Raw genomic sequence first — 27,268 nt, forward strand, 5'->3', positions numbered from 1 at the left:
CCGTCTCCGCCCCGCCCCCGTCCGTTATCTCCGCCCGCTCATTGGCTGGCAGCACCTCCATGGCGACGCGGTAGATGGGCAGCCCAAGATGGCCGCTGAGCCGGGCGGCGGGTGCCGCGGTGCTGCTCGTCGGCCGCTGCTCGCCGCGCTCACCGCCGCCCTGCTGCTGTGCTGCGGCCGCACCGCCGGCCTTTCCCCCTTCTTCTCCTCTTCGTCCTGTCAGCACCGCGTGCCCGGCCGCGGGGAGGTGCGGCCGCGGGGCTCCTCGGGCGGTGCGGGGCGGGGAGGTCGGTGCGAGGGGTCGGTTGTTCGGGCTCGGCTCGGAGGGAGCGGGGCCTCAGCACTGTGCTCCTCTCCGGGCAGGTGGTCTATCGGGTTCCTCTGAGGGAAAGCCACGTCCTGAAGAGAAGCGTGGATCAGCGTCTGAGGATTAAGATTATATACGACAGGAGCGTTGAGGGGTGAGTATGGCGTTGTGCTGCGGTTTATCCGCGTATCTGCGAGCAGAAATCCTATTGGCGAAAAAAATAACTTTTTTCTTTTTTTTTTTTTTTTAATATAGTTTGCTGCCGGAGAAAAGACACCTTATAAAGGTATGTGGCATTTTTTTTTTCTCTCCCTCTTTCCTTTTTATAAACTAGCATGTAATGGGGAGTTTGGTGGCCCTGCATGTGGCAGGGGGGTTGGAGATTCATGATCCTTGAGGTCCCTTCCAACCCTGGCCATTCTGTGATTCTGTGATAAACAACGCACACTGGAGAAGAGAAGGCTGCTGGGAGCCCTGAGAGCGACCTTTCAGTGTCTAATGGAGGGCTGTAAGAAAGAAGGGGCCAGGCTTCTCAGCAGGTCTGTTGTGATAGCAAAAGGGAAATGGTTTCAAACTAAAAGAGAAGAGATTGAGTCTGAGTATAAGGATAACATTTTTTGCAGTAAGAGTAGTGAAGCACTGAATGGGCTGCCTCAAGAGGTGGTGGATCTCCCATGCCTCGGAGGCATTCAAGGTCAGGCTGAACTCAGAGCACCTGATGGAGCTGTAGGTGTTCCTGTCACTGCAGGGGGTTGGACCAGGTGACCTTTAAATGTCCCTTCCAACTTCAACAATTCTGTGATTTTATAACCACTGAACTGCGTGGGAAGACGTTAGGAAGTCTGCATCTCTGCTGTTCTAAGCCACAGCACCTAGCACGTTTCGTGTAGCTTGGTTGTTAAAGCTTGCAAGTTCTGTCTGCACTGCTACTGGGTGACTTCTGGTTTTGTTCTATTTAGAACAAACTTTTCCCACAAGCTATCTCTTACTTGGAGAAGACTTTTCAAGTGCGCAAATCCACAGGTACTATCTTGCTAAGCAGGTATGTGAACTTTTGTTGAAAGTCTAGTACTGTCATTGGTATTTAGCATTAAGTATAGACTTTAAAAAAAGAATATAGTAACAGCACAAGAAATGCCCTGGCTCAGACCAGTGGTCCCTGAGGTTCAGTGGTGGTGGGTGATACTACCTGAGGAAAATGAACAAACCTTCCATGATCAGCACCTGTATTTGGAGATGATAAAGAGCATACGTGCTGCTTGTTTCCTTTTTAGTCTACCCCATTTATGTACCTATTCCTAATCTTTCCTTGAACCTGTAGAATATTCCATTAACAACTGGAGGCATTGTACCTTCCGGATAGCATAACTAATGTTTTTCAGCTTGAAAGTTTACAATACTGCCTTGTTAAATATTTGTATTGTAGTGCCATTGGATGCTGTAAGATTATGCTATGCTTGCTTTTAAACTCTAAAATGGTGCTGTCTGTCTTTGATGTTTGATTGAAGGCAGTGTGCAACGAACCAGTATTTGAGGAGGAAAGCTGACCCTCACAGGTACTGCCGAGGGGCCTGTGCCAACCACACACGATGTGGGCCAGTTATCGTTCCAGAAAAACACCTCCAGGTACTCTGAGCTATCTCGGTGCTTCTTAGCTTTTTAAGTACTATTGGTTGTGGAAACTACTGAAAACATTAATATTGCTTGCTGTGTGTATGTGATCACGCACAGGCGATGCTAAGTATGAGTGACTGTACAGCAATGGCTGCTTATGTATGCTGTTTGTGAGCCAGAACTTTCTAATTGTTATGGGAAACAAAGTGTGCTACTTCGGGGACATCTGGCTTGGCAAGCCCCTCTTCTCAATCATGAGAGCTAGTCATTTGTAAGTCATTCCCTGGCTCTGGTTTTATTTAGCATTGTTGCAAGGAGTTTTCTCATCTTCACCTGTCCTAGGATGGGGCTTATTCTTGGCCTCAAGCTAGCTGTAGTTTGTTAATACAAAATTTCTGTCATAGCAGATATATTTTAATGGTTCCATCTGAACATTGTCAAAGCAATGCAGGGTGTACAATCAGAATGAGCAGCTCTCCAACGTACCTGACCAAGAAGGGGTTCGAGATGCTGACTTTGTCCTTTACGTCAGTGCTCTCACCACTGAAAGGTGTGGCCACGAAAACATCATTGCATATGCAGCCTACTGCCAACTGGAAGCTGAAATGGACAGGCAAGTGTTCTCTCTGCTGCAAACTTCTTTAAAAATTAAACTTGGAGCTTATGTGTGGAGTTTGTCTACTTATGTTATTGTATGGGAACTGCTGAGTCACAGCCTGAACCTCTGATTGATCACCTGAGGCGAGCCATGAGTCAGCCAGAGGAGCACAGGTGAAGGCAATTCACCTGTGCTGCCGGAAGGGGTGGAGCCTGGCTGCACCTCTCCTAGACCTATTTAAGAGCTGCTACCAGTGGGGAAGGATCTCGTCTGGAGATCCCTCCTTCTGGTGTTTTGTGGTGAGCCCAGCATAAGGGTAAGCCTTCCATTTATTCTCTCTTGTTATCATTGTCCACTTTGCCTAACTCTCTTGTTTATTTTGTGATTGTAACATCTTGATATCCATTGATTATACAATTATGTATAGGATAACAAAGTAGAAGTCATTGAAATAAAGACTAATGTTATATCCATGTAAAACCGGCAATGACAGAATAAAGCTCAGCTTGCAAAGCTGAGGTATTTAAATCAAAAGTAATCCTCCACTGTTACTGCCTGAACTTTATCTTGTGATCCTACTTCTGTTGTGGTAAATGAATTTGCTGCTATTTTACTGAAAACAATTATAAAACTGTCTTGCAGGCCAATAGCAGGGTATGCTAACTTGTGTCCAAACATGATCTCAACACAACCTCAGGAATTTGTTGGCATGTTATCTACAGTGAAACACGAGATTATCCATGCACTGGTAAGGTTTGACATTATAAAATGCGTTTCCCTCAAACTTGTGCTGCTACCTTCTTGGAAGAGAAGGATGTCTGGTGAGGGTAAAGCTCTGACTTTGCCTGTTTCAACTCATGCATTAATTGCTTTGAGGTGCAGCAGTTTAAGTGTGCCTGCTGCAAATGTGAACACTTCCATGGCACTGGACTTGTTGTGTGAATGTCTTACCAAAGGTTACTACTTGCTTTACTTGCAGGGTTTTTCTGCTGGACTGTTTGCATTTTATCGTGATGATGATGGAAAACCTTTGACAGCAAGATATGCAGATGGACTCCCTCCTTTTAATGAAAGGTATTGATTGGTTTTGGACCTCTCAGTACACTGAAGTATGTCTTCAGGTTGTCTGATACATTCTTACTGTCAGCCTGCTGAAAAGCCATCTTAATACCTCTGTGTTTATTATGTTCGTGCTTAAAAAAAAAAAAATCATATTAGTCTTCCTTTACATTGTCATTAAACACTTACCTTGTAATGCATAGGGGTGATAACGAGGCAGGATTTTATTTATCAGAAGGCTTGTAGCTAAACATTAGAACTACCCATGTTTTCTGAACACTTTACGGGATTGGGTCTTGCATTTTTTGGTAGTCTGTTCAGTGTTGGTGCATTGAATACAGTCACTCTTTTTTAAGGCATGTATTTTTCCTTGTCTGTAGTTCAGCAGAAATTACAGTGCTTGTAGGCTAATGTGTGATGATGATGTTGTTGAATAAACAATTTGCAGTACATTTTTGATAACTGCAGAAAATGTGTCTTGAGTCTAAAGGTATAAGCAGTATTAGTAGTGAGTCATCTTTGTTGGTAGTGCATGTAATAAATGTGTACCTTACAGAGGAGAAGCATTGCAAAGTCAATGTAAACTTCATAAAGAATGAGAAATAGAGATTATTCTTCATTATGTTTTTTAATGGAAATGGAACTTTGAATAGTTGCATGTATTTACGGGAAAGATCTGTAACTAACAAACTCTTCTTACAGCCTAGGTTTGTATCAGTGGAGTGATAAGGTTGTTCAGAAAGCAGTGAGGTTATGGGATGTACGTGGTGGCAAAATGCTGCGCCATGCTGTTCATCTTCTGATAACACCTCGTGTTGTTGTAAGTGTTAAGTTGCACTTTGCATGTGAAGGTTACTCTCACATTTCAGTGTCATGAATATTTTCTACTTTTGTAATGTTATTCATTACCATATGAATACCACCATATGTCATGCCAAAAATGCACTTTGTTTCAAATGTAACGCAGTGTATAGGGCAAAAGTCTGTTTTCTGGAAACTGTCCATGCTGGCCAAACTGCTCAGAGCATAGCAGTGCCCATGGGTGCTGTCACATTAGCTTTGTGATGCCTTTCAAGGTCTCCAGACCTTCTGGAAAACACACTTCTTCACACAAAACTAGTTGACGTACAGTGCTTCTTAACTGAAAACTTTGTTTGTCCCCCCTCCCCACGGTGTTCCTCAGAAACAGGTTGTGGTGGTGGTGCTAAAAATAACAACATTATTTTTTTTTAACTTAGTCTTTTGCATTCACACAGTATTTTCACTTAATTCTGCTGTTTTATTCTTCCAGGCTTTAATGGCTTGTTGCTTCTGGAAGATAAGTAGGCAAATTGCTAGGCTTGGTGTTGGGATGCCAGGTGGCTTAGTAAGCATCTCAGTAAGAGAAGTATTTTATATGAGAAGGGAAACAAGATAGTTGAAAGGAAAATGCTGAAAGAGTTTCTTAAGATTATTCTCGAAGGTGACGAATGTATATGACTACTTCTCTGTATTTTGAGAGTTGTGTTGAAATGTTTTCTTTCTAGGAAGAAGCTCGGAAACATTTTGATTGTCCAATCCTAGAGGGAATGGAGCTTGAAAATCAGGGTGGCATGGGCACTGAGCTCAATCACTGGGAGAAGAGGTTGTTGGAGGTTGGTGCTAATATTAAGAATAGAAAAGCCTGCTCCCCCTTCTTTTATTTTGGGTTTTATAGTGATACTGGAGCCTCAAAAACATGGATGTGTCAAAGCTCACTGAAATATAGCTAAAACTGCTTAACTAGAAACAAGCATCCAATTTTTAGATGAATCTATTTATATGTCATTGCTAAATCTCAGAATATGGGTTTGAGATAACTGCTGAAAAATGAAATGTCCCATTTATCTGCTGCTTGCCCTTTTGAGAAGGCCTCATTTTTAGGGGGAAGGGCTATTCCTTTGACTCAGTTCAATTGTGTCATCCAATTCATTATCTCTGATCATTCAGTCTGTCACTGTCTGGATTTTTGTCTTTACCTGCATGTCTCATTAGGGGAAGTTTTTCCCATCTTTACTCCAGAACCTTGCTGACCAAGGAAACACTTCCCTTCTGACACCCAAGCTTGTTTTTATTTGTAATGCTGAGTTATGTGTTATTTTGGGCAAAGATGTACCATCTAATCATTGTTGGTGAACAATACTGTAAATGCTTTAGGACAGACCTTTTCATGGAAGTAAACTTGAAAAAACATGCATTTTTGAGACCAAAAGCAGCTGAATGAGGATAATCTAAAGAGCTGGATTGTCTATAGTAAGGGACTGGAACTTCCAATGACCCTCACTGAGTGGCTGTAACATAAAATGCTTTCTCATAGTAAGCCATTTTCTTAATTCTTGATTTTTCAAGAGCTTACTAATAGTATCTGGTGACTTTCAGAATGAAGCTATGACTGGATCCCATACGCAGAACCGAGTGTTTTCCAGGATCACCTTAGCATTAATGGAAGACACAGGGTGAGTGTTAATATGAATGATAATGGATTTTTTTTTTTTCAAGTGTGTTTGTTGTTTGCTTTACTTGATGCTAGTTTTCAAATAACTGTATTTTCATTTCAAAATAACTTTGCAGGTGGTATAGAGCAAATTACAGCATGGCAGAGAAATTAGATTGGGGCCGTAATAAAGGCTGTGACTTCGTAATGAAGAGCTGTAAGTTCTGGATTGATCAAAAGAAACAGAAGTAAGTCTTTCAAAGAAAAAAAAAAGAAAAAAAAAGAGTAGTAGTAAGCAGATGCTCGTTTACATTTGCCCTCTTCAAATGAAACTCAACAAGAAGTAATATGCAAGGAATGTTCTTTGAAGTATCTTCAGAATGCACTCAAGAAAGAGCACGTGAAATGTATTAAGACCAGTAATACTTTACCCAACAAATACAGAGCCAGATGTCTTAGAATGTGGAATGTGTTTACTCTTACTGTAAGTGAACTGTGCTTTGGAGAGGGACTTACACAACTCTTGTAGCTTTGTCATCTTAAACTGCAAATGCAGCTAGCAGTGTTTTGCATTGCTGGAATTTACTTAAAGCACCAAAAATGTGTGTTACCCATGTCAAAGCAAAGCCTTCTTTGTTGGTTTGTTACAGTACTTATAAATTTGCTCCCTGGTGGCCTTGTTTGGTTTGTAAACATTTTACTTCAAGGTTTACAGAGCACTGTCATTGAAACTGAGTGCATTGTGACTTTGGCAGTCTTGATGTTCTTGAAATTAGGAAGTTCATAACCAGACAAATAGTATTGCCAGCTCATAACAGACAGTTTACCCCTGCTTCTTTGTGGTTGAATAGGTGTGAAGGAGGGCAGGAACAGACAGCTGACAGTAGTTATATTACAGACAGTATATATAACAGACAGTAGTTATATTACAGGAAGCAGTTAATCTGATTGGGTTATTATAATTATTTTTCTTTGAGGAGGCAACTCATCAGTCCATACTGTGACACTTTGAGGGGTAACCCTTTGCAGTTAACCTGCAGACAGGACCAAAGAGCAGTAGCAGTGTGCAACTTACAGAAGTTTCCAAAGCACTTACCTCAGGAATATCAGGTATTGTGGATCTTACTTTATCAAATAACTAAACATTTGCATTACTGTGTTATGCAGTCAGGTGCATGGTTTTGTTGTTTGTTTTTTGTTTTTTTTTTTTCTCTGAACTAGTAGGTGAGAGTAGATAATGTGAAAAATGTCTGCTCAGTTTCTTATAAGAAGTATGAAGGCCTGAAATAAAGCCTTGTGACCTTAAGAAGGTGGTAAGGATGTTGCTCATCTGTTTAAGCAAATCTCAGATGATAATGTTAGTGTGTAACAGAAGCTTTTCTTCACCTCATCTGCTGCCTTATGTTGCTGCATACTATGGAATTTGTTGTTTCATCCCAGCTATAATTGCAAAAAGGGACAGGGGGCAGTGCAGGGACATGTGAATCCCAGTGTGTTGTTTATGTATTCTTAAGTACTTTGGGCTCATCTGGCTCAGGGGTATTATAAGTGTCTGTTAATAGCATTCCTGAGAAGTAATTGATGTTCTTACAGCTGTAGTGATTTGTTCTATTTAAAAACAAACAAGCAACCCAGCTGTAGGCTTGTCTTTGTACAAACTGCTTAGCTACCTCTTTTGTTTGGCAGTATTTTGACAATCTCAGTGGAGTACCAGCAGAAGATTTGCCTTACTATGGTGGCTCAGTAGAAATTGCTGACTATTGTCCCTTCAGTCAAGAATTCAGTTGGCATTTAAGTGGTGAATTTCAACGCAGCTCAGACTGCAGAATAATTGAAAACCAACCAGGTTAGTTTCAGGGCTTTAATGTGGTGCTTAAGAGACTATGTTTATCTGGGAAGGTCTTGCTGTAATCCAAAGTCATTGGATGTGAAATTAGTGTCACACTGCCCTGCGTGCTGGAGTGAGAAGCATTGCACTTGGTTACTTGGTGTTTTCTTCCCAAGTATACATGAAATACAAAAATTGCATAAGGGTTGAAAGAGATGATCCCCAAATGATCCAAATGTAAGACAGAGGTTGTGGGTGGAGGGTTGATTGATTGTTTTTGAGTCTCTGAAAAAAATCATGCTTTCCACCTTTGTAGTCTTTCGTCAAAGCAGGGAGGCTGGCAGACTGGCAGAGCGTGGGTCTGTCTCCCAGAGTAGTCCCTAACTCGGAATATTGCAGAGTGCAGAATCCTGTAGGGTATTTGTTACTCGTCTCTGCAGTTCTCTCAAAACAAAATGAATAACACTCCTCCTCAAGCCAGCAGTTACAACTGGCTCTCTCTGGGGCAAACATATTCATGTGCTTCTATGGAAAATGCCTTTGTTTTCTTTGCACTGCCTCTTCAAGACAATATGATTCGCAGATTGAGTAATGGTTAATGGTCTGGAAGATCCTAGAAGGAAACTGGGAATTAACTGTAGTGACATTAATTATGGCAGGCTTGTTTGATGTGGGTTTCCTTTTCACGAAGTAAATTGCAGTTCAATATATTCTCTCCACTTCAGATCCTACCAAAAACTATGGTGCAGAAGAATATGGACCAAACTCTGTATGTCTGATTCAGAAATCAGCTTTTATCATGGAACAGTGCAGGAGGAAGCTCAGTTACCCTGACTGGGGTAGCGGATGTTACCAAGTAAGTGTGTATGTTGCGTGGCTTTGTTTCTTGCTTTGTTGGTTTTTTGTTTGTTTGGAAATCAAGGAGAAAAGTCTGACATGCAGTGTGGGTTGGGGCACCTGGACATGGTTCAGAATCCTCTCTTCCTGTAAATAACTAGATAGGGCATGCATTGAGAAGAAGTATTTTTCAACCATAAGTCTGTAGTTTAGATGGCACATCAAGTCAAGCGTGTGGCCACTGGGCAGACTGTGTGTTACCTCCAGTCTTGCTAAGGGCTTCATTTGTCTTATCTCTGTGATGCTTTTTCCTCAGCTAAGTGAGAATACTTATGCTGAAATCGTCTGTTGTCAACGTTTGACATGAGTTAAATCACTTTGATTTGTCTGTGGCAGGAAGCACTGTGCACATGGCACTTCTCGTTATCCTCCTACCACTCAGCGAGTGTCTCAACTGGAGGTGTTTCTTTCAATGGCAGCACGACTCTAAAATGCAGTTTTTAGCAGAAGCAGAATTTTACTCAGTCTCGATTGGTCATCTGTGTAATTGCATGAAAGAGTGCAGTCAGTGCATTTTTTTAGGCAGTTGCTGGGAGTGCATTAAAATACATGCAGGTAATCTATGCTGTATACAGACTGCTTACTGAGCATCTTATTTCCCTATTGAAGGAAATCCCACACGGAAAAATGTATTTCTAGTAAATCATAATACAGACTTCGCTTTTATTCCTTTATTTTAAGGTTTCTTGTTCTCCACAAGGGCTGCATGTTTGGGTGAAGGACACTGCTTACTTGTGCAGCCGCTCAGGTCAGGTGTTAACTGTGAGCATTCAGATGAACGGCTGGATGCATGTTGGCAATCTGATCTGCCCTTCCTGCTGGGATTTCTGTGACTCCTGTCCCCCGGAGCGGGATCCTCCAGCTTTGAACTTATCGAGAGCTGCAGCAATTGGTAAGTTGTCTTACGGTGTGCTGAAGTGAGGCTTGATCTAAAACATCTGAAAGCGCTGATGATTCACATTAATGAATGGGAAGAGAGCTATGGTCTTGCTATTCCAGGATCTAAGATGTTAAAGCAAGGTGGCAAGGTGCTGGGCAGTCATACTTTTGCTTCTAGTGGCTAATACAGAAGAAATATATCTAAAACATAAATACTTTGTCGTGTCTCCTTCTGGTAATCATCCCAGAAACCTAGCTTTAGAAAACCAGATCTCTGTTCTGGGGAACATAACATGACCTTCAAAATCATCACCTTAGTGCAAAAGGAGTACTCATATATTTTCCTGTTGACAGTACTAATACAGTAGTCCAGAGCACAAGTGGCAGGAGTTACTTTGCTTTCTGAAGGAAGAAGAAAGCTTAATTCACCGATGACCAGTTAATATTTTGTCAAGAATAGATTCTCTCAAATGCTGACCAGTGAAGGAGAACATTCTTTACAGTATTTCTCATTTGTGGCTTATTTTTAACCCTTTAATCAATTCTTTAATTGTTGGATGTATTGTTTCTATTGCATTATTTAAGGAAAAAGGAAAAATTAAGGAAAAAATAAACTGGTCACCTATAAGAGGGATAGTAATGTTATTTGGTTGCTCTGGATTGCTAGCCTTGAAAGCTACAAATAAATCAGTGCCAATACGTGCAAAGACAGCAGATACATTTTTGCTCTCTGGTTATTTTATCCTCGCTTTAAATACGACATAGAAACTTTGTGCTGTTTTGTTCTTTGTTTCAGACTTGTGCTCTTCCTCGTCTAGCCTGGTTGTAACCCTCTGGCTGTTGATGGCTAACTTGATTCCACTGGTAACAGGATTATTCCTCTGCGCATAGCTCAAGCAGGGAGCAAGAAGATGTTTCAAGATGATGCATTGCAGTGTTGCACCTCTTATTGTGGAGCACTGAATTGCTTTGTCTCTGCAGGCAGCTGCCTTCTCCTGAGCCTCATCTCTCGTGGCGAGTAGTGGTGCAGGCAGTAGTCAGGGAGGTGCTGACAGCAGCAGCCAGAGCCTGAGAGAGGTGGAAAACGTTCCATGTCATCTCAATAAGTGCCAGTATTTTCTTGAATTGCAACCCTTGATTTGGACACACTAACAAGATCGCTGTGCCAGCCTTCCTGGCAGCTTGGTCAGGATTTGAAAGGAGAACTGCTGTAGTAGAATTTGGGATTGTAGTTTGTTTGGTTTGTTGTTTTTTGTTTTTTTTTTTTCTTTTTTTTTCTTCAGCGTGACTGGTAGCAAAGCAGCCTCAAACTGGAAATATACCTCAGTGGTTTAGTTGAAAGCCATGTGAAAATCGATTATCATCACTGGTAATAACTCAGACCTAAGCAGGTATGGGAGGTTTCTGTCAGTTCTTACATTTTACAGGGAAAAATAATGGAATGGAATGGACCAGGTGTTGGGAATTATTTCCACAACTGAATTCTGCAGCTTTGAGGCTTCTCAGAATTCGTGTAATTTTGCAGTAAAGCATCTTCTTGGGTTTCACTTAAACCTTCATACATGCACAGAGTGGAATTTTAGAGTGACCATGACAGCTGTTTAGAAGTCACATCTTTGTTTAGCATGTGAAATGGAATATGTGAAGTATTTGAATATTCTCAGAATAGTTTGCTAGACAAACGCATTTCGGTACTGATACTAGCCTGTAAAATTGGGATAGGTTTTCTGATTTTATTTGATTTTTTTTTTCTTAAATCATGGCATTGTTTTTTATTAGAGTGAGCATTAATGCAGTTGTTCTCACTTTTTTTTTGTAGCCAGTAGCTATGGCAGCTATCATCTTACAGAACCATATTGACTTCTCTAGGCCAAAACTGTATTGAGTAGGTAAAGAAAAGTCTAATCTGTCTTCTTCCACCTCTCTTTCTTGAACCTGTAGTTGATAGTTCAACTACCCAAATAATTGGCATTTGGATTACGTTAGAGAATCAGACACATTGAGATATGCCAAGGCATGCCTTGGTACAAAATTCATCTCTTAGGGGACAAAATGTGCTTGAGGAAGGAAATGAGCAAAGTCTGTCTCACTGAGGACAGCTGCTCTATCTGACACTTGTGAAGATGTTTTTCTTTGTTCCTGACCCTACATAATGTGTTACTAATAATGCCTCTTAGAGCCAAGGAAACTCTTTTTGGTCCAACCCTTACCTCTCCTGTTGCATAACTCTCATTTGTGGGAAGGTACTCAACAAGGGAGCAGATGTGCCAAGTGCACTAAAAATACAAAGGTAGGGAGAAAGATGTTACACCACTTCTTTAAGGCTTGATTCCTTTCTAAAATGAAAGGTAGAGGAATGGGAAGAGTAACTTCTTTAGCTACGATTAATGTTTAATAATAGAACTTCCATTGTACTTGTGAGGACACTAAAGATTATCTTCGTGCCTAGTATATAGACAATTTATGACACTGGTGAGGTGAGTAAGCTGTTAGCTAAAACTGTCTGAGGGCACATTGCTAGGAGATTACATTGCACTGGGCTAGTTCCCTTCTGATCTGCAAGTTATGCACAGTTTGCTTTGAGCTAAACAAGGCCTGGTTAGCCTTAATTGGTGTTTCTGAGAAGCAATACAAATTAGGGATCAAATGCTTTAAATGTGTACAAGTTTGAATCAGGAAGCACTCAAATTGATGAGCAAACACCGGTAACTTTTTAAGGTGTGCACAATCAGCAGTCAGTGTAACTGGATTCCTTGAAAATGTAAAGGTTTGAGAATATATCTTTGGCCCCAGAGGTTGGTATTGTGTCTTTTGTCTGTTGTGCAATAATACAGTTGAAATGGCATCACTCAACAGCAATGCTTTTTATACTTGAAAAGAAATTATTGGTTATTTTTTCTTACTGTGAAATATTTGCACTGTTGGAACTCTCTGGTTAACTTTATAACTGTTAAACATTTCTAATGGTGTTAATTTATTGCACTTGGTATTTGATATGCTGGTCTCTATGTGTAAGTGGAGTTTGTTATATTTAAGTGAGTATTTTTTTATCTTCTACCCAGTTGTTTATCTCGAGGGCTTTTCTGAGCACTGACTGAAAACTGAAAGATGGCTTAAAATGTCGATGCTTCCCTACTTCTGGATTTGGATGTGTTTGAGCAAAGAAAGGCTGCGGTGCATTGTACCTACAGGGAACATCTGCCTGCCTGTCGGAGTGCTAGCAGCCAGGTTCGGTCCTACCTGCTGAGTAGCTGCATCAGTGGATCCAGTGAAGTAAAACTATTAACGCCTTAATAATCTGAGATTTCAGTTGTAATCTCTTTGACGTGCAGCCCCTAAATTGACCATGAACCACAGAATTGGATGCAACTTGTTGAGAGGGCAGATTGAAGCGGGCAGAATCCAACCAGTTCTGTCAGTGAGCTAGTGGCTGCATCTTGTTGGTGCTGCCAGAGGATGTGTCAGGTTCTCTTTAAAGTGGCAGTGAATTGGTGGCCTGTCAAAAGGAAGATCTGAATAAAACTGCCTACCTCAGTTCTGTCTGGCGTTGAGTTCAGCTTTTAGCCTGTTGTTAACTTGAGCAGCTTAAGGTGAATTAAGTAAAAACACGCCTCAGGTCTTTAAGAGCAACATAAACATAGTAGGAAGCATAAGCCATTTTTTAGTGTAGAACACAGCTAAAATTGTAGCTTAAAACAGTCATTTGCGTAGCCTTAAGTATGGTTTGCCCAGTAGGAGTTTGTTTTGGCTTGAAATAAATACAAAATTTGCAGGCGTCTGCTTTGGGTTTCCTGACCATGTCATGGCCAGTCCATCACTCTGCAACTCTTGGATGTGAAAACTGAGGTATGGCCCAAACAAGCCTCGTTTTCACCAGGGTAGTTAGCGTTATTCCCTGGGCTCTTCCTGCCCTAGGAAATAAATGGATTGACTCCTCTACATTTCCAGTATGTAATGTCCACGGTTTTAATGTTATAAAAGCAGGTTCCGTGTTTCCTTGTGGAAGTAAATTGGTCATCTTTAGTTATCCCAGTAGTTCAAATTTTTATATATATATATATATATATATATATATATATATATATATATATACTGTATGATACTGTAGGAACTCATTTTACTCGTGTTTTAGTTATAAGGAGAGCTTTTGTCTGGAGTATGCACCAAGTTAAATGACAGAGAAACAGGCTGCTCCTTTCCCTTGAAATATCTTGAAGTTCTGGGAGGCTGCTCTGTGTACAGGTTAATAACTGGAACTGAACTTTGATGCTCACCAGTTGACTGTTGGTGCAGCATAGCTTATTCTTTTTGTTATGCACTACTTAATTAGGAAGACTGGTGCAAATCTTCCTGCTCAAATACATTTCAGTAGAGAGGGATGCATAGTCCTCCCTTCCCCACATGTCCCATGCGTGGCTGTGAGCTGTGGGAGCCTGCAGCCTGGTTGGGCTTGGCTCAGTGCTTGGCTGGATGACTGCTTGTGTCACTCTTTGGGTCAGGGGTCTGTGTTGTTACATTCAATGATGCCATCTTACACCGTCAGACCTCCAAAGTGTAAATGGTGCCTTCAGAATGTGAAGTTTCCCTTGGAGATAAAACAACTGTCTTGGGAGAACTGGCTGACCTTGAATATGTGTTTCTTATTTTGGTACAGAATGTAAATACAGAACAAATTATTTTACATAGATTTTGACTGGGTTGAGATATAAGGGCTAATTTTTGTTATTTATGAAGTTCGAGTCTTATTTTATTGTGTAAAAGTGTCATGCAAAAGAAGGAAAAAAATATGTTCATCAATAAAAATGTCTGTAGAAAATGGACTCTTCTTGGCCTTTTCTTTGAGAGCTGACAGTGCTAGCGGTAACAATAAGCACAATAGAGACTGTGTCACAACATTCATTTATTTTATGCGAGTTTTTTTTAAATGAAATTACATCAAGCTTGCATTTATTGATCACTTTGAGAAAGTATTGTTTGAAACTTTGACCGTCAAATGTTTGATGCTCAGAAATGAGGTAGAGAATTTCAGCTCACCTGTGAAATAAGGAGGTTTATGAATTCTCTATCCCACCCTCATGTATTTGACACGTTAAGGACTGCACAGTATTTAATTCTTTCTCACTTGATATTGCAGTCTCATTCCTCCAGCCCAGGGTCTTCGTATGGGCTCCATTGCTGCCTCCACACAGTCAACCTTTGCTGCTGCCCAGCAGGGACCAGGGTGCTGCAGCCACGCTCCCACCAGCTGAGCCAGCTTTCCTTGCTGTAAGACTGAGATTTTTAATTATTGTTTTTTAATTACTTATTTCTATATTTGATACACAATGATATATAAATCTGATAAACATGAAAGATGGTAATATTCCTCTAAAGCATAGCATGGAGAGGGTTTGGTAACCTTTTTTTGGTTTATTTTTCAAACCAATTTGTCATTTGAATACAGATTAAAAAACCCCTTGTGTTCCCCTCTGCTCTTCTGGAAAATCAGATAAAGCAATGCAAAAGTAGGTTACTCTTCCATTTTGCTTGCCTTCTTTCTGAATATGAATCTTTCCAAAGGGTATTAAAGCTTAGAAAATGTGATGCTCTTTATTTCACAACTGGTTTTAGCTCTGAAAAACGTCAGCTGGGTAAAGCTACCTGATGTAGCTTAGAAAACTTGGATGTTTCAAAAATGAATGCCATTGGTAACAAAATTAAAAACTGGTTGTAGAACCAGTCGGTGTGTAAAACTTGAAGCAGAGAGAGCTGTCTCCCTTCAGGAATGCTGCCCACTCTGCAGTGGGTTCGGGGCATTGCTGTGGTGCAGTCCATGGGAAGACAAATGCCGTTCAGTTGTGTCAGTCCTGGGGGTTTCCTGGTGCAGCTGAAATGCAGCCCGGTTTCGGATCCGATTGGATAAGGAATTCTGTGCGTCTGTAGCGGTCGATTTTTGTGCATGTCTGCAAAGTCAGGGAATGCAGAGTGCTCCTTTGCTGCTTCTGCGTCCTCAAGGTGACAGCGCTGCACAGGCTGCAGGCTGAGCTGTGCATGTGTCCCAGCTGTCTCTTCTTCAGCTTTCCCCTCCCAGCCACTACGAATACCGGTGGGTAACACTTGTTCAGAAGTGCTAACACTCACATGAATGTTTTGGGTCATTCTCCTTTCATTTTTCTTCTCCTGTTTTTCAACAATACAATAGATGTAAGGAAATCAGATTACTATTGGAGGCTCCTTGTGTCCAGAATAAAAAAGGCCCTTCCTTTCTCCCCCACCCCTGAAACTCTTTTCTTTGTACATCTGCTGAACATTCATGTGTCTCAGCACAGCAGCACCTGTCTTTCCAAAGTGCCTTACAATGGGAAATGTTCAAGGAAGGACTAGACATCTCAAAAATACAAAATGTTATGTTACTTGTATTTGAGGGGAATTATGAATCCCGTATTGGCCCACGTGGCTGCATCTTATTGCTGTAGGACCTTTTGACTCTCATTCCTGTTTTGAAGCATTCTTGAACTTTACTGCATCTTGTGCTGTTCTGTAACAACTATTAGAAAGCAAAGTGCTGAGGTCCACGAGAACTAAACTGAACTCCTGTTACAAAAGTTATGAGGGGCGCTGTCTTCAACCAACACGAAATTGCAGGCAAGTGCTCAAATTGCTATCTCAAAGCAAAACAGATTTTTACATTTTCCTGTTCAGTGGATATAACGTTGGAAGGCAGATTTTCACCCCCAGAACGAGGATACTGAAATACATTCTGTGTTGCTCTTACAGCAAGCGTTGCCACACAATCTATTTGTCTACTTTATTTGCTGTGGAGTGGATAAAGTCCTGCAAAGATGAGAACACAACCAGGTGTGGAGAGCCAATTCCTAAACGTGCTGTGGGTGGTTCTGCAGGCACGAGATGAAATTCTCGATCGATTCGCCCTCGTAGCAGATCTTGTAGATGGTTGTGAACAACGGAAACCTAACAGAAGCATCGGAAAAGAAAAATAGTTTTGAAAAGTTCACACAAACACATTTTGTTTGTAATGGAAAAAGCATTTATCTTTGTTTCTTACATTGAAGAAAAGTATCCGAAAATGTTTTATTTCTCTAGAAACTGTGCTACAGTAAAATTTTTACCTCGATTGGAAGATTGTAAATGAGCAACATGAAGACAAACCAGTAGGAATGAGGTTAGGACAATCAAGGGAGCTTAAGGACAACTTTGGAAGTGACAAAAGAGAAGTTGTTTTAGAGACAAAGTTGTCCTCTGCTCTTGTTTACTGAAAAACCCTGACTTGCACATCCCCTTTTCCTTTCTCTGTGTAAAATGCATAAATTTGTGTTCATTACTGCTGTCTGAAAGACAAAGACTGGAAAAGAAAATGCCTTAATGGTTTTCTTTTCTTTTTAAAGGCAGTACTACTTAGAATTTCTGTGTCTGTCTAGATTCTAATAGATTTATCATTTTAAATAAATATATGTACTGCTAAAGTAGGACAGGCTTCAAATTATAAATCCTATATTACCATCCAAATAATTAAAGTATTACTTCAACTGAATTATTGGCTTCTTTTGTGGCACCGAGGCATTGATATCTGCACATACTGTTCAATGTGTGTAAAATAGTTTGCTCATGAGCAGACTCCTGAATTTTTATATTGAGATTGTTTGCACTGGGAGCAGTATTGCAAGCTATGATGGTGGTATAATGAGAATAATAAATCCTTTGAGCCACAGATCACATTCATAACCTTACTCCATCTATGTGTTTCAATCTTGCATGGTGTGAGCCAGTGATATCTGGGTAGTTCGTTTGGACTTCTTTGGTGTATTATATGTCTGTGGCTTGTTTCTTTTGATGTTGTTTTACCTTCATCCTATTCTACTGATCATGGCAATGAGGAAATTGGCTGAATTTAAAGGTGGCCCAAGATGTAGAAAGCAGTTGTTATGGAAATGATCAGGACAGCTGACCACAAATAGCAAGGAGGAGGTTAGGAAGTGTTTATAATTTGTGGCCATACCCGGTGAGTCAGGTTTTGTTTTAAATCAAAACACTTACTTATCAAGTATATTTTTCTCTTTCAGAATCTTGTAGACTTCAGCTGAAGTCTGAGGACCTTGTAGTTTTTGTCCATTCAGCATCTCCTTTTCCAATTCCTCAATGGACTAGAAGAGAGATTACTTGGATCAGAGGGAATACTTCTGTAACATCAGCGGTTACCAAAAAGGTAAACAGCTAACAGTGCCTTTATGAAAACAAACAATTTCATTTTTCTTTTTTCTTTTTTCTAAGCTTAAAATATTTCAAAATCCTCCTTACTTTTCCTGTGCGAGCAAAGGCCTCCGCCACTTTTCTGTTGCGTCCTCCATAGCAGGTAGTGATTAGGTCAGCAACCCCACAGCTTTCCAGGAAAGTGGATATTGACACAGATCCCTTGCAGAAGATCTGGGCAAAGGCCACCATTTCCATAAGGCCTAAACGGATCACTGCTGCCTTCGTGTTATCACCAAAGCTCAGTCCATCGCAGAAGCCAGCTCCTACTGCTACAATGTTCTAAAAATTTCCATGCAGGACAGACAAAAAGGCAACCATCAGGTAAGACGTGTAGTTCATCAGGGTATACAGAGCAAGCTTTAAGAAAATTCCACACTGTGCCTCCACTCGGTTTAGCAGGAGGGCCCCCAGGTTCATAGAGCCATGGATTCATTCAGGTTGGAAAAGACCACTAAAGTCATCCAGTCCAACCATCAATTCCTTCCCCCCCCCCATGCCCACTAACCATGGCCCTCGAGGGCTCATCTCCACAGTTCTTTAACACAACACGATGCCTATGAATTTGTTCTGAGGAAGGTAGGTGTCTTTTTACATTTCAAGCAAAAGCTGCTTGATTTTGTTGGATTTTATAAAGCACCCACTGTTATTCCAGTGGGCAAATCTCAGAGCAGCTTGTGTAATATTGTAGTATTGCAATCATGTAGCAACGTGCAATTAATGTTTTTTTTTTTCCTGCTAGTTCCAAGCTGGGGCTCATTTCTGTTTGAACTGTTCAAAATAACCTGAATGAAGACATGCCTTCTAGCTCCTCTTTGTTAGTCTGTAGTTCACTGGTTCTATATTCTGACACTGCAGTAGACCAAACCTTGGTTTTGCCTGCAAGGATGGTCAGTAGAATTGGCCTTTCCTACAGCTCTAAACAAATGCATTGGGATCCTAAAAATCTTCCCGTTTCCTCACCTTGTCCTGCATGTCCCTCTCCTCACCTTTTAATTTGCTGCCCCTACAGAAGTGTAGTTTGTTGTATTTGAGTTAAATGTTACTAGAAATGCCACTGATTTTGCTTTGGCAATGCCTTTGCTAAAATAAACAATGATTTCAAGGGGAGCAGAAATTTCCCTTACAACTGAATGAACTCCAGCCTGTAGCTGGAGGCAAAATCTTTGAGTGTAAATACCTTACTCATATCTAGGTTAAGCAAAACCAAGTCTTCACCTGTCATCAAACCCCGCCTCCAAGTAAAGATGAATTGTTCTGATACAAAAGACTGTACAGAAACTACAAAAGGTTGTAGCCTGTGTTCAATTTTGGCGCATTTAGAAACGAAGCCCAAATTTCACTCTAGTGCCCCTGACATGGAAACTTGATGACTGTGGTATTTCTTCTGACCCTGCCTGGGATCTCTATGTGGGCATGGCTACACACCGTCCAGATAGGCTTCCAACTCAGAGTGGTGCTTCTGGTGCTGCTTTCTAGTGGGTCACTACTTGAAATATGGAAGTAAGCTATTAGTTGGAATTATTGTATGTAGAAGAAGTCTTTGTTTCACATGTTTACAACATATATACAAGAAAATACAGTGGCCTAAATTCTTCCCTCAGAAACAGAGGTGACTCTGTTAAAAATAAATTCAAAAATCCAGCTATTTTGAAATGCTTTGCCAGCTTTATATCTTTAAGCAAATTTTATCTTTTATTTTTTTTTCTTTTTTTTTTTTTTTTTCTGTATTGGAAAGCTGACACAGGAAATGTTACATGTTTTGTCCATGCCCACTCAATCATAAGGCAGCAGGACTAATGTTAGACCATGCGGCTTACAGAGGCACAGGCAGGGGTAAGAATTTAGTCCTGATAAAAAAAAAAGAAAATTAGTTTGAAGTCACTAACTTTTAAGGCTCCACAGATCTCCACTGTATCAGTGTCAGGCACTACGGTAATCCTGAAGTTGGGAGTCTGCAGTAATTCCTTAAAGATCTGCCCTTGTTTCTCGTTTTTGCACCCTGTGTGAAGGAAGGATGGAAGTTAAAGCATCTGTGATGTTTTGGTGGCACAGCAATATGCACAATGAAATGAAACCTGAAGTAAGGGCTGAGGGACCTTTGGATTTTGTGGTCACAGTCACTGGGCATTGCTAAAGGAGATGCTTGCTCCTGCTGCTGGAGGCCAGCGTAAGCTTTCTTGGCTTTGCTTACTAATGGGCTTTGTGACTTTCCATAAGGAGAAATGAAACACTTTGAGGCCCCAAAAGCAAGGGGCAAGCGAGCCTTCCTGCACAGTTATCGCCCTGTCATGGCTTAAAGCTGGGCCAGCAGAACGTAAACTGCCCCCAAGAAAATGAATATTGCCTAACTCTCCTGATCCTGTCTCATTCTATTCATATCTAGTTTCTCTTCCAGCAACAACTGCCCAGCTGGTATGGTTTTCACTATTACTGTAACCTCTGCACAGCAAAAGAACAGTATTGCAATAACTTTTTCTTTAATCTCCACCAGCTATTGAAGAATGAAACTAATTTCTGCTGACTTCAGAAATGAATGGACTTTAAAACTGCTGGGTGAACTCTTGTAGTCAGGTGAGACCCAGTTCTAGGGAGGGAAGAACAGAATGTTACTGCTGCTCTTATTAAATAGAGAAATACAAAGATGGAGAAATACGCCTCAGGGGGTTTGAGCTTCTGATTACACTTTCCTAGACAAACTGCACAGTGTATCAACTGCCTCAGTACTCAGCAATGGGCTTTACAGACAGGTAGCTTATGATAACTCGAATAGGAATGGGGTTATGCTGTAATTTTTTAATGGATGAAATTAGCTCACAGCCTCGCTACTGGAACCTGCTGTCATTTGGGATCTGATCCCACCAGCACCCATCTCCCTGGAAAGGGAACTGCTCCCCCCAGATGAGTTCAGCACACACTGCACATATGGCATCGTGCAGAACCTCAACATATCTCATTGCAGGCTGCCTCCCACTGCTGCCTGCAGACACTGTCCTGCCATAGGTGAGGGTAAGCCACAGACAGGAGATGAAATTTCCCTTTGCAATAGTTACCAATGGTGGTTTCACAGAACTTCTCATCAGCCACTTCTTTGGCTATGTTGGCCCCCATAAGCACGCTGATTTCTATTTTCAGCTTCTCTCGAATGAGGTCAGATATGAGCTTCAGGCCTTCAGGACCCTCATCAATCCCCTGAGAAAAGGCAACAGCAAAAGCTAAGTACAGGTAAGTGACAGCAGCAGCAGTGCTGTTAAAGGAGGTGTCCAATTGCCTGCAGGTCTGCCTGGCTGTACTTGGGAGATTTTGGGTCTTGTATTTGCTAGCATTAGCCATTAGAGCCAAATGCTCTGTGTTTGTACTTTTAAGCACAAATTCAGGGGAAATTCAGGGAGAAAGTGCAATAACATTAACCCTGAAACAGGGCTCACATGCAGCTCTGCTGCCCTGAGATGTCTTCCTGTGCTGCATTTTTCCTTTGTGTTAAACTCCTGTGGTATAGAGCCATATTTTTAAAATGAGCTTACAAGCAGTGGCTTCTTTAGCAAGATTTGAAGTATTAACCTTAATGCTTCATTGGTATAAGGAGTGTACTGAGCTGTCATAGTTCTTCTGAAGCTGAAGAAAGGAGTAGATTTTCAGGAATGTCCTTACTCTCCTCACCATCCCCTCTATGAGCTGCTACTTGCAAGATAATTTTGATAGGGGAAAATCAAAAAGGAAAGATCTGATATTACTGTCTGAGAACTTCAATTAAATTTCTGATATTTCAGTTTTAAATTGAATTTTAATACAGCCAGTAGAAATGGCAGACTATATTGCTTAAACTTTTAGTTTGAGATTCTCATAAAATATGAATTTCCCCTGAATGTAGTGATAATCTGACAGCTCTAGCCTTTAAAAAGCGATTGCCCTTTTCCTTACAAATGGAAAATGCTCCAATTCTGCAAAGTTATTAATATTCCTGTGCAGTGTTTCCACAAACAGCTTTGCATGCACACAGGACAGGCACGTAGACCCTGTGCTCTCTCTATTTAACAGTTAATAGAGGCTGAGGTTGGAACATTTCTCCTGGCAGCAGCACCAGCTCATGCAGCCCTCTCTCTGCATTTTCACCTCTGTGCTGGCCTGAGTGGGAACTAATCCAGGCTAAAGATGACTGATAACGATGGTTACTTGGCCCAGTGGCATTGCCCAATCTTTTCAACTCTCTGGTCACACGAACAGCAGAGAGACTACTGGAGTCTTTGTGAGTTTCCACTCTAGAAGAAAGAAATGCTTATTTTATGCAGAGCATGCAGCTGAGGGCCTATCCTTTAGTTGAACATATTTACTCCTTACAGGTTGATTCTTATGGAGACGACAACCTACCTTGATGAGTGAAATCCCAAATGCTCCAGGTTTTATGTGACCTGCCATCTGCTCACAGACTCGTCCGATGAACTGATGTGGTAGGACAAACACTAAGATGTCTGTCCCTCTCACTGCTTCAGCCACATCTGGTACAGCCACCTGAGACAAGCATAACAAGGAAAATGAGCCCCCTCGCACCAGGTGAGAATTCTCACGCCTTGCAAAGTAATACCATTGAGGCAATGTGCTTAATAACCAGCAAGCTGTACCTTCCTCTAAATGCTAGTGTTACTTAGAACAATAATTATAGCCAGATTACTGAGGAAACAGGAGGGGAATTTAAGTCTGCTCTTGCAATAGGAGAAAATACTGCCCTGAGACACACAGCCTTACAGTATGCAACCTTAGAGCAAGTGGGGCTCCTCACTGAAGAATCAGGATTGCTGCCAGAAAGGCTGCTTGAAAGGAAAACAGCCACGTGAGACCAGGACAGAGGGGTTGCATCACTAGAACTGTGCAGAGAGATTTTCTGTCTCTCCAAAATGTGGAGAAACAATGAGATGTAAAAGTGATTTTTCAGTTGGAGATGAAGATGTGAGGGGCCCTTCCTCCAGTGCAGCCACTTGATCTATGCTGTAGAGATCTCAGAGACTTTGCTAGAGATGTGTTGAGGCTGCTCTCAGATGATGAAAACAAGCTTGTTGATCTGTTCCAGGACTGTGAAAATAACAATGGCAATTCAATCTGAACCCAGGAGAACTGTGTGCCAAGTTCAAATCATGGGAGTGCAAAAATGCAATCCCAGCACATAGTACTGTGAAACATAGTACTAAATATAACCACTCTCCAGGCATGGAGACCCACCATGTGCAGCATCTTAACTTCCCTTTACAACTATGGCTGTTCTCAGCTGTTCTAGAAATGCAGTGCTACTTTCTTTAATTCACTGACATTTGACAAAATCTTGAACAGCCTGAAAGCCTCACTTTGCTTCAGTAGCATTGAATTACCTAGGCTGATTAAATAGCAAGGTATAATTTGGTGTTTCAAATGTATGCAAAAATTACATACCTTATATTTTGGTAGAATTTGTAGCATTATTAATGGTAGTAATGCACTGCTATCCTGAAATCACCCAAGAAGCAATAGCTCCCTGCTCATCTCCTTGTAAGCCATGGCTGTTAGTCATGCTGTTGATTTCCTTTTTTAGAAGAAGGGAGAGCAGTAGCTTTCCCTTTTTATCCAGAAGATGTTGTGGGTTTGAAATCTGTCTGCTCTGTGTAGACATAGCTTGAGGAATAGCAGGCAGAGAGATGCTGATTTGTGCTGGAGAGGAGGATGGCACGTTACGTACCTGTACTTGGCACAGTGGGTGTTTGAAGTTGTGTGACAGGAGACAAGCAGAGGTCACAGAAGTGGGTTATATTTCATACTTGTAATACTGGAGTGAATTAGGTGGCAAACCAGAATGAATCAGTGTTGCCTTCCTTATAAATGTATATTAAAAAAGTGACTTTTTTTTTTTTTTTTCCAACTTACCACATTTTTGGGCATCTTGTATCCAGGGAGATACTTCACATTCTCATGTTCTTGGTTGATTATTTCTGAGAGCTTTCTTCCATTGATGATCTCTTCAAATACCCACATCTTGACAGTAGAATCAAATCTGTTGGACTTCTGGACATTTTTGCCAACAATTCTTGCTATGGCTGATCCCCTTTTAAAAAAAATAAATTGCCAATTGGAAACACAAATTGCTTTCAACATAGTATCTCATAAAAGTCCTGTGCTTTCAAGCTGTTCACATGCTTACTAAGATTATCAGAAAGGCTTATTCACTATTCTATATAAAAGCAAAAAACTCAGTTTAAAATCATAGCAATTAGAACTAGATGTAATAAAGAATCTGAAGTCATATGAAAGATTGCAGAGTGGAAGTGGGATGCTAAAAAAGCACTATTGTAATTAAATATCTATTGCTCCTCAGATTATTGTTGTTAATATAAAAACCAACAAATGTAAAGCAATGCAGTACCCCGGGTGATCCTGCTGTGACAGCCTGTGTGCGTTGCATCTAACACGGATAGATGCCAGCTCCCTAGCTATAACCAAATAGCTGCAATAAGGGTTTTATGTAAGAGATAAATGATAAGGAGTCACAACAAAACAAACTTGAACTTGATGGCTTCTCTTGAGATGTGGTTCTAATGATCACTCTAATGGTTTCTGGAGTACCTAACACAACTGAAAGAGGGGCTCCAGTGACAGCATTCTTATCCTCTGACCCACTTGGAACACGTGCACAATAAGGAGTGTGAGCAGGATTCAGATATGTTCAGTTTTCTGTAGCATAAAGTGCATTCCAGACAAAGTCCAGTGAGGTCTGCGCTGTGAGCAGTTCAAAGGGAAACCAATGAGGTAACTTGGCTCAACTCTATTTCTGATGTGGAAGCTTTGCACAAGGCTAATTGGTCAATAGGTAACAAAGAAGAAGGGCTTTGTTTTAATCTTTAACCACAAAGAAATCCCGCTGAGGTAAGTTTTCACTTTACCAGAGTGTTGGCTGCATACTGTATCCTGAGCAGCCATCTTTTTTTTTTTTCTTAAAAAAAATCAACAAAAACCAAACCAGCAAAAAATGTCATTTGTTTTGTTTTGGTTCTTTGTAATGGTAAGGTAAACATTTTCAGGGTAAACCTTTATTTCAAGAGCGCTCATGTGTTCATAGTACGTTCCTGTTATCTGTAGGGTGTTTTGTGCCCTGGTCATCTTCCCCTGCTCTCCAGCAGAGATCAAAACCAAGGCCTGAGCTGAGGCTGACTTGTGTCTCAGTACCATAAATGTGTATCAGTAAGAAAGCACATAAGCGCTGAGCTGAAGACATATTACTTGTAAAGGTACCTTCATAAACCACAGTATTTTTGTTTGGTTTCTCTTAAAGGAATTGGGAACTTGGAGGAGACAAGGTTTAATGTTTAAAGGCACTTAGTAGCCATTAGGGGAAATGGCTATGGAACAGTACAGTCCAAAAAGCAGCGTGCTGTTTTAATGGGGCCATCGAAAACTCACAGTCCCCACTGCTCAGAGCTGGAAAGAAGAATTGCTTTGTCTGTGACGCCAGTGTTTAGTAGACTACACAGGCTTGGCATGGAAGGTCTGCTTGTGCAAACAAAACCAAGGACACTTGAATGCTAAAGACTTTGCCACGCTATTTTTTCTCTCTAAAACCATTCAGTGAAGATTCATAGATGACTGAGAACTCCATTTAGATTATTCTATTAAAGTGAGTGAAAATGCCACTTTTTCATTAAGTGTAATTTAAATAAGACCCGCTCTTTCACATATGCAAATATGAAAATACATTAGAACTGGTGAAAATTAGAGCTGAAAGGGCTCCATGAAACCTTTTGACTATCAGGTTGTAATGAACCAAAGAAGTCGTCTCCAAAGCAAGAAGAGCCCTTAGTTAGGATCAGGTTACTTGGGTTTGTTCAGTTGAGTATTAAAAACTCTTCAGGGACTACCTTCTCTCCTCTGTGGGTGACCTGTCCCAGTGCTTTAGCATTCTCATAGCTTGTTTTTTTTTTAAACTCTAAGTATCCAGTTGGAGCCTCCACAGCCTAATTTATGACTATTGAATCATCTTTCTGTACAGCTCTGTAAAAAGCCTGGCCATCTGTGCATGGTAAAGACACGTGTCTAGTTAAAGCTAGCTCTTTGCTGCAGAGAGTCCAAATGAATATAAGAAGAGCTTTTATGTTCCAAAGAGTGAGACAATGAAATAAACCTGTACTTTTAACAAACAGATAACTGGACAACAGTTCACATAAACAGAACCCTACCTGTGCTGGGCTGACAGCTACAAGATGTGGTGTAGCCTTTGTGTTACTTAACCGCATCAGCCCTGATTCTCCTGACTGTGTTGACTTAGTAAGCTAGCGTGAGCTGCTGAATTTCTGTGGCTGACACGAGCTATTGCGACACGCTGCATCACATGTCAGCCACGTTTCTGAGCTGCAGGAAAGGCTCGAGTGCAGTTGTCTGAACTGACACCCAAATATTCAGGAGGAATGTAAGGAAACGGTGTTTGCCAAAGGAAAACACTCTTCTGTGTTGTGCTGAGATTACCTGTACTGTCAGAGAGGCTATAAACAGGTGTGATTTAAACACTAGAGAAAACATTTCTCTCGTTCATAAAGACTTTACAGCCTATCCATATGGTAGGAAGCAAGAGATAAACGCAGACAGGACAAGTGAGCAGACTGCACTGAGCCGTCCAGGGGTCTGGGCTCTCAGTATTTTGTATCACCTCTTTGCAAGTCTGTACACGTGGTGAAAATCAGCGCTCTATACTGCATTCTGAAGGAAAACAACTAACTGGCTTTTGAGAATGTTTTATGGTGAAGGAGCAGCCTGGGAAGTGGTGTGAGATGCTTGCTTGAGGATGTAGCGAGAGAGTAATTGTTGGCTGATCAACAATGCCAGACGTTTGGCCATGGCTCTTAAGAATCTTGGAAGCAAAATAAGCAACTTGCGTAGGCTTGGACATCTGTGTTTAAGGATGAGGAAGAAGAGTGTGGCATGAGAGGGATTCAAGTGCTAGAATGACATGGTAACAGTGGCATTTGAGGAAATGCTATTGCAGAAATGACAGGGAGGGCTGTATCCATTGGGACAGAGGAGGAGATGCAGCAATGATCCAGCTGTGCGGCGGTGAGCTCCTGGAGTGGTATGGCTGCATGTCAAAAACCGTGCATTAGAGATGTCATGCACAGGAACCTGTGGTCTATAAACATGTCATGTGTGTGGGCAATTAAGAAGCAGTGGGCTGGTTTTGCATGGCAGGAAGGTGAAGAGCAGGGCTATAACTATGCTGCACTCTCAGCAGATCACAAGCAGCCACTCCTTCTTCTATTGATTTTTTTTTTTTTTTTTTTTTTTTTGTGTTTTTTTGTGTGGGGGTTGTTTGTATGTTAATGGTTTGTTTTGTTTTTTTGTAAGGAGAAGGGGGTGGGAAGTAAAAAATAAAAAAAAAAA

The 27,268-nt window shown here is 41.1% G+C and overlaps 2 protein-coding genes across 2 annotated transcripts in view; one reads left to right on the top strand and one right to left on the bottom strand.

The window, feature by feature from the left end:
• Positions 1-88: 88 nt before the first annotated feature.
• On the top strand, positions 89-13,662 carry LMLN (leishmanolysin like peptidase). Its single transcript, XM_042878009.1, has 17 exons — positions 89-247; positions 364-461; positions 563-593; positions 1,267-1,349; positions 1,816-1,933; positions 2,365-2,534; positions 3,162-3,267; positions 3,499-3,593; positions 4,281-4,398; positions 5,105-5,212; positions 5,976-6,052; positions 6,168-6,278; positions 7,008-7,140; positions 7,717-7,876; positions 8,584-8,714; positions 9,437-9,647; positions 10,431-13,662. The coding sequence occupies exons 1-17, from the start codon at positions 89-91 to the stop codon at positions 10,523-10,525; spliced, it is 2,004 nt and encodes a 667-aa protein (XP_042733943.1). The 3' UTR covers positions 10,526-13,662.
• An 855-nt stretch (positions 13,663-14,517) lies between these two features.
• Positions 14,518-27,268, bottom strand: part of LOC122183698 (glycerol-3-phosphate dehydrogenase 1-like protein) — a 14,292-nt gene continuing 1,541 nt past the window's right edge. The window contains exons 2-8 of the mRNA XM_042877942.1: positions 23,771-23,948; positions 22,250-22,390; positions 20,935-21,073; positions 19,771-19,883; positions 17,930-18,163; positions 17,669-17,775; positions 14,518-16,585 (exon numbers count right to left, since the gene is read on the bottom strand). Of these exons, the coding sequence (XP_042733876.1) occupies positions 16,489-16,585; positions 17,669-17,775; positions 17,930-18,163; positions 19,771-19,883; positions 20,935-21,073; positions 22,250-22,390; positions 23,771-23,948 (1,009 nt within the window). The 3' untranslated portion in view covers positions 14,518-16,488. The remainder of the gene's footprint in view (positions 16,586-17,668; positions 17,776-17,929; positions 18,164-19,770; positions 19,884-20,934; positions 21,074-22,249; positions 22,391-23,770; positions 23,949-27,268) is intronic.

This window comes from Lagopus leucura, unplaced genomic scaffold, assembly GCF_019238085.1.
Source record: "Lagopus leucura isolate 7727_CA_CO unplaced genomic scaffold, USGS_WTPT01 Super-Scaffold_100019, whole genome shotgun sequence".
Lineage (NCBI taxonomy): Eukaryota > Metazoa > Chordata > Aves > Galliformes > Phasianidae > Lagopus > Lagopus leucura.

Excerpts from the sequence above, each read along its gene's own strand:
- LMLN (XM_042878009.1), top strand. The coding sequence starts at position 89 with ATGGCCGCTGAGCCGGGCGGCGGGTGCCGCGGTGCTGCTCGTCGGCCG. Across the intron at positions 6,053-6,167 it reads GCATTAATGGAAGACACAGG|GTGGTATAGAGCAAATTACA; the intron begins GTGAGTGTTAAT and ends ATAACTTTGCAG. Across the intron at positions 9,648-10,430 it reads ATCGAGAGCTGCAGCAATTG|ACTTGTGCTCTTCCTCGTCT; the intron begins GTAAGTTGTCTT and ends TCTTTGTTTCAG.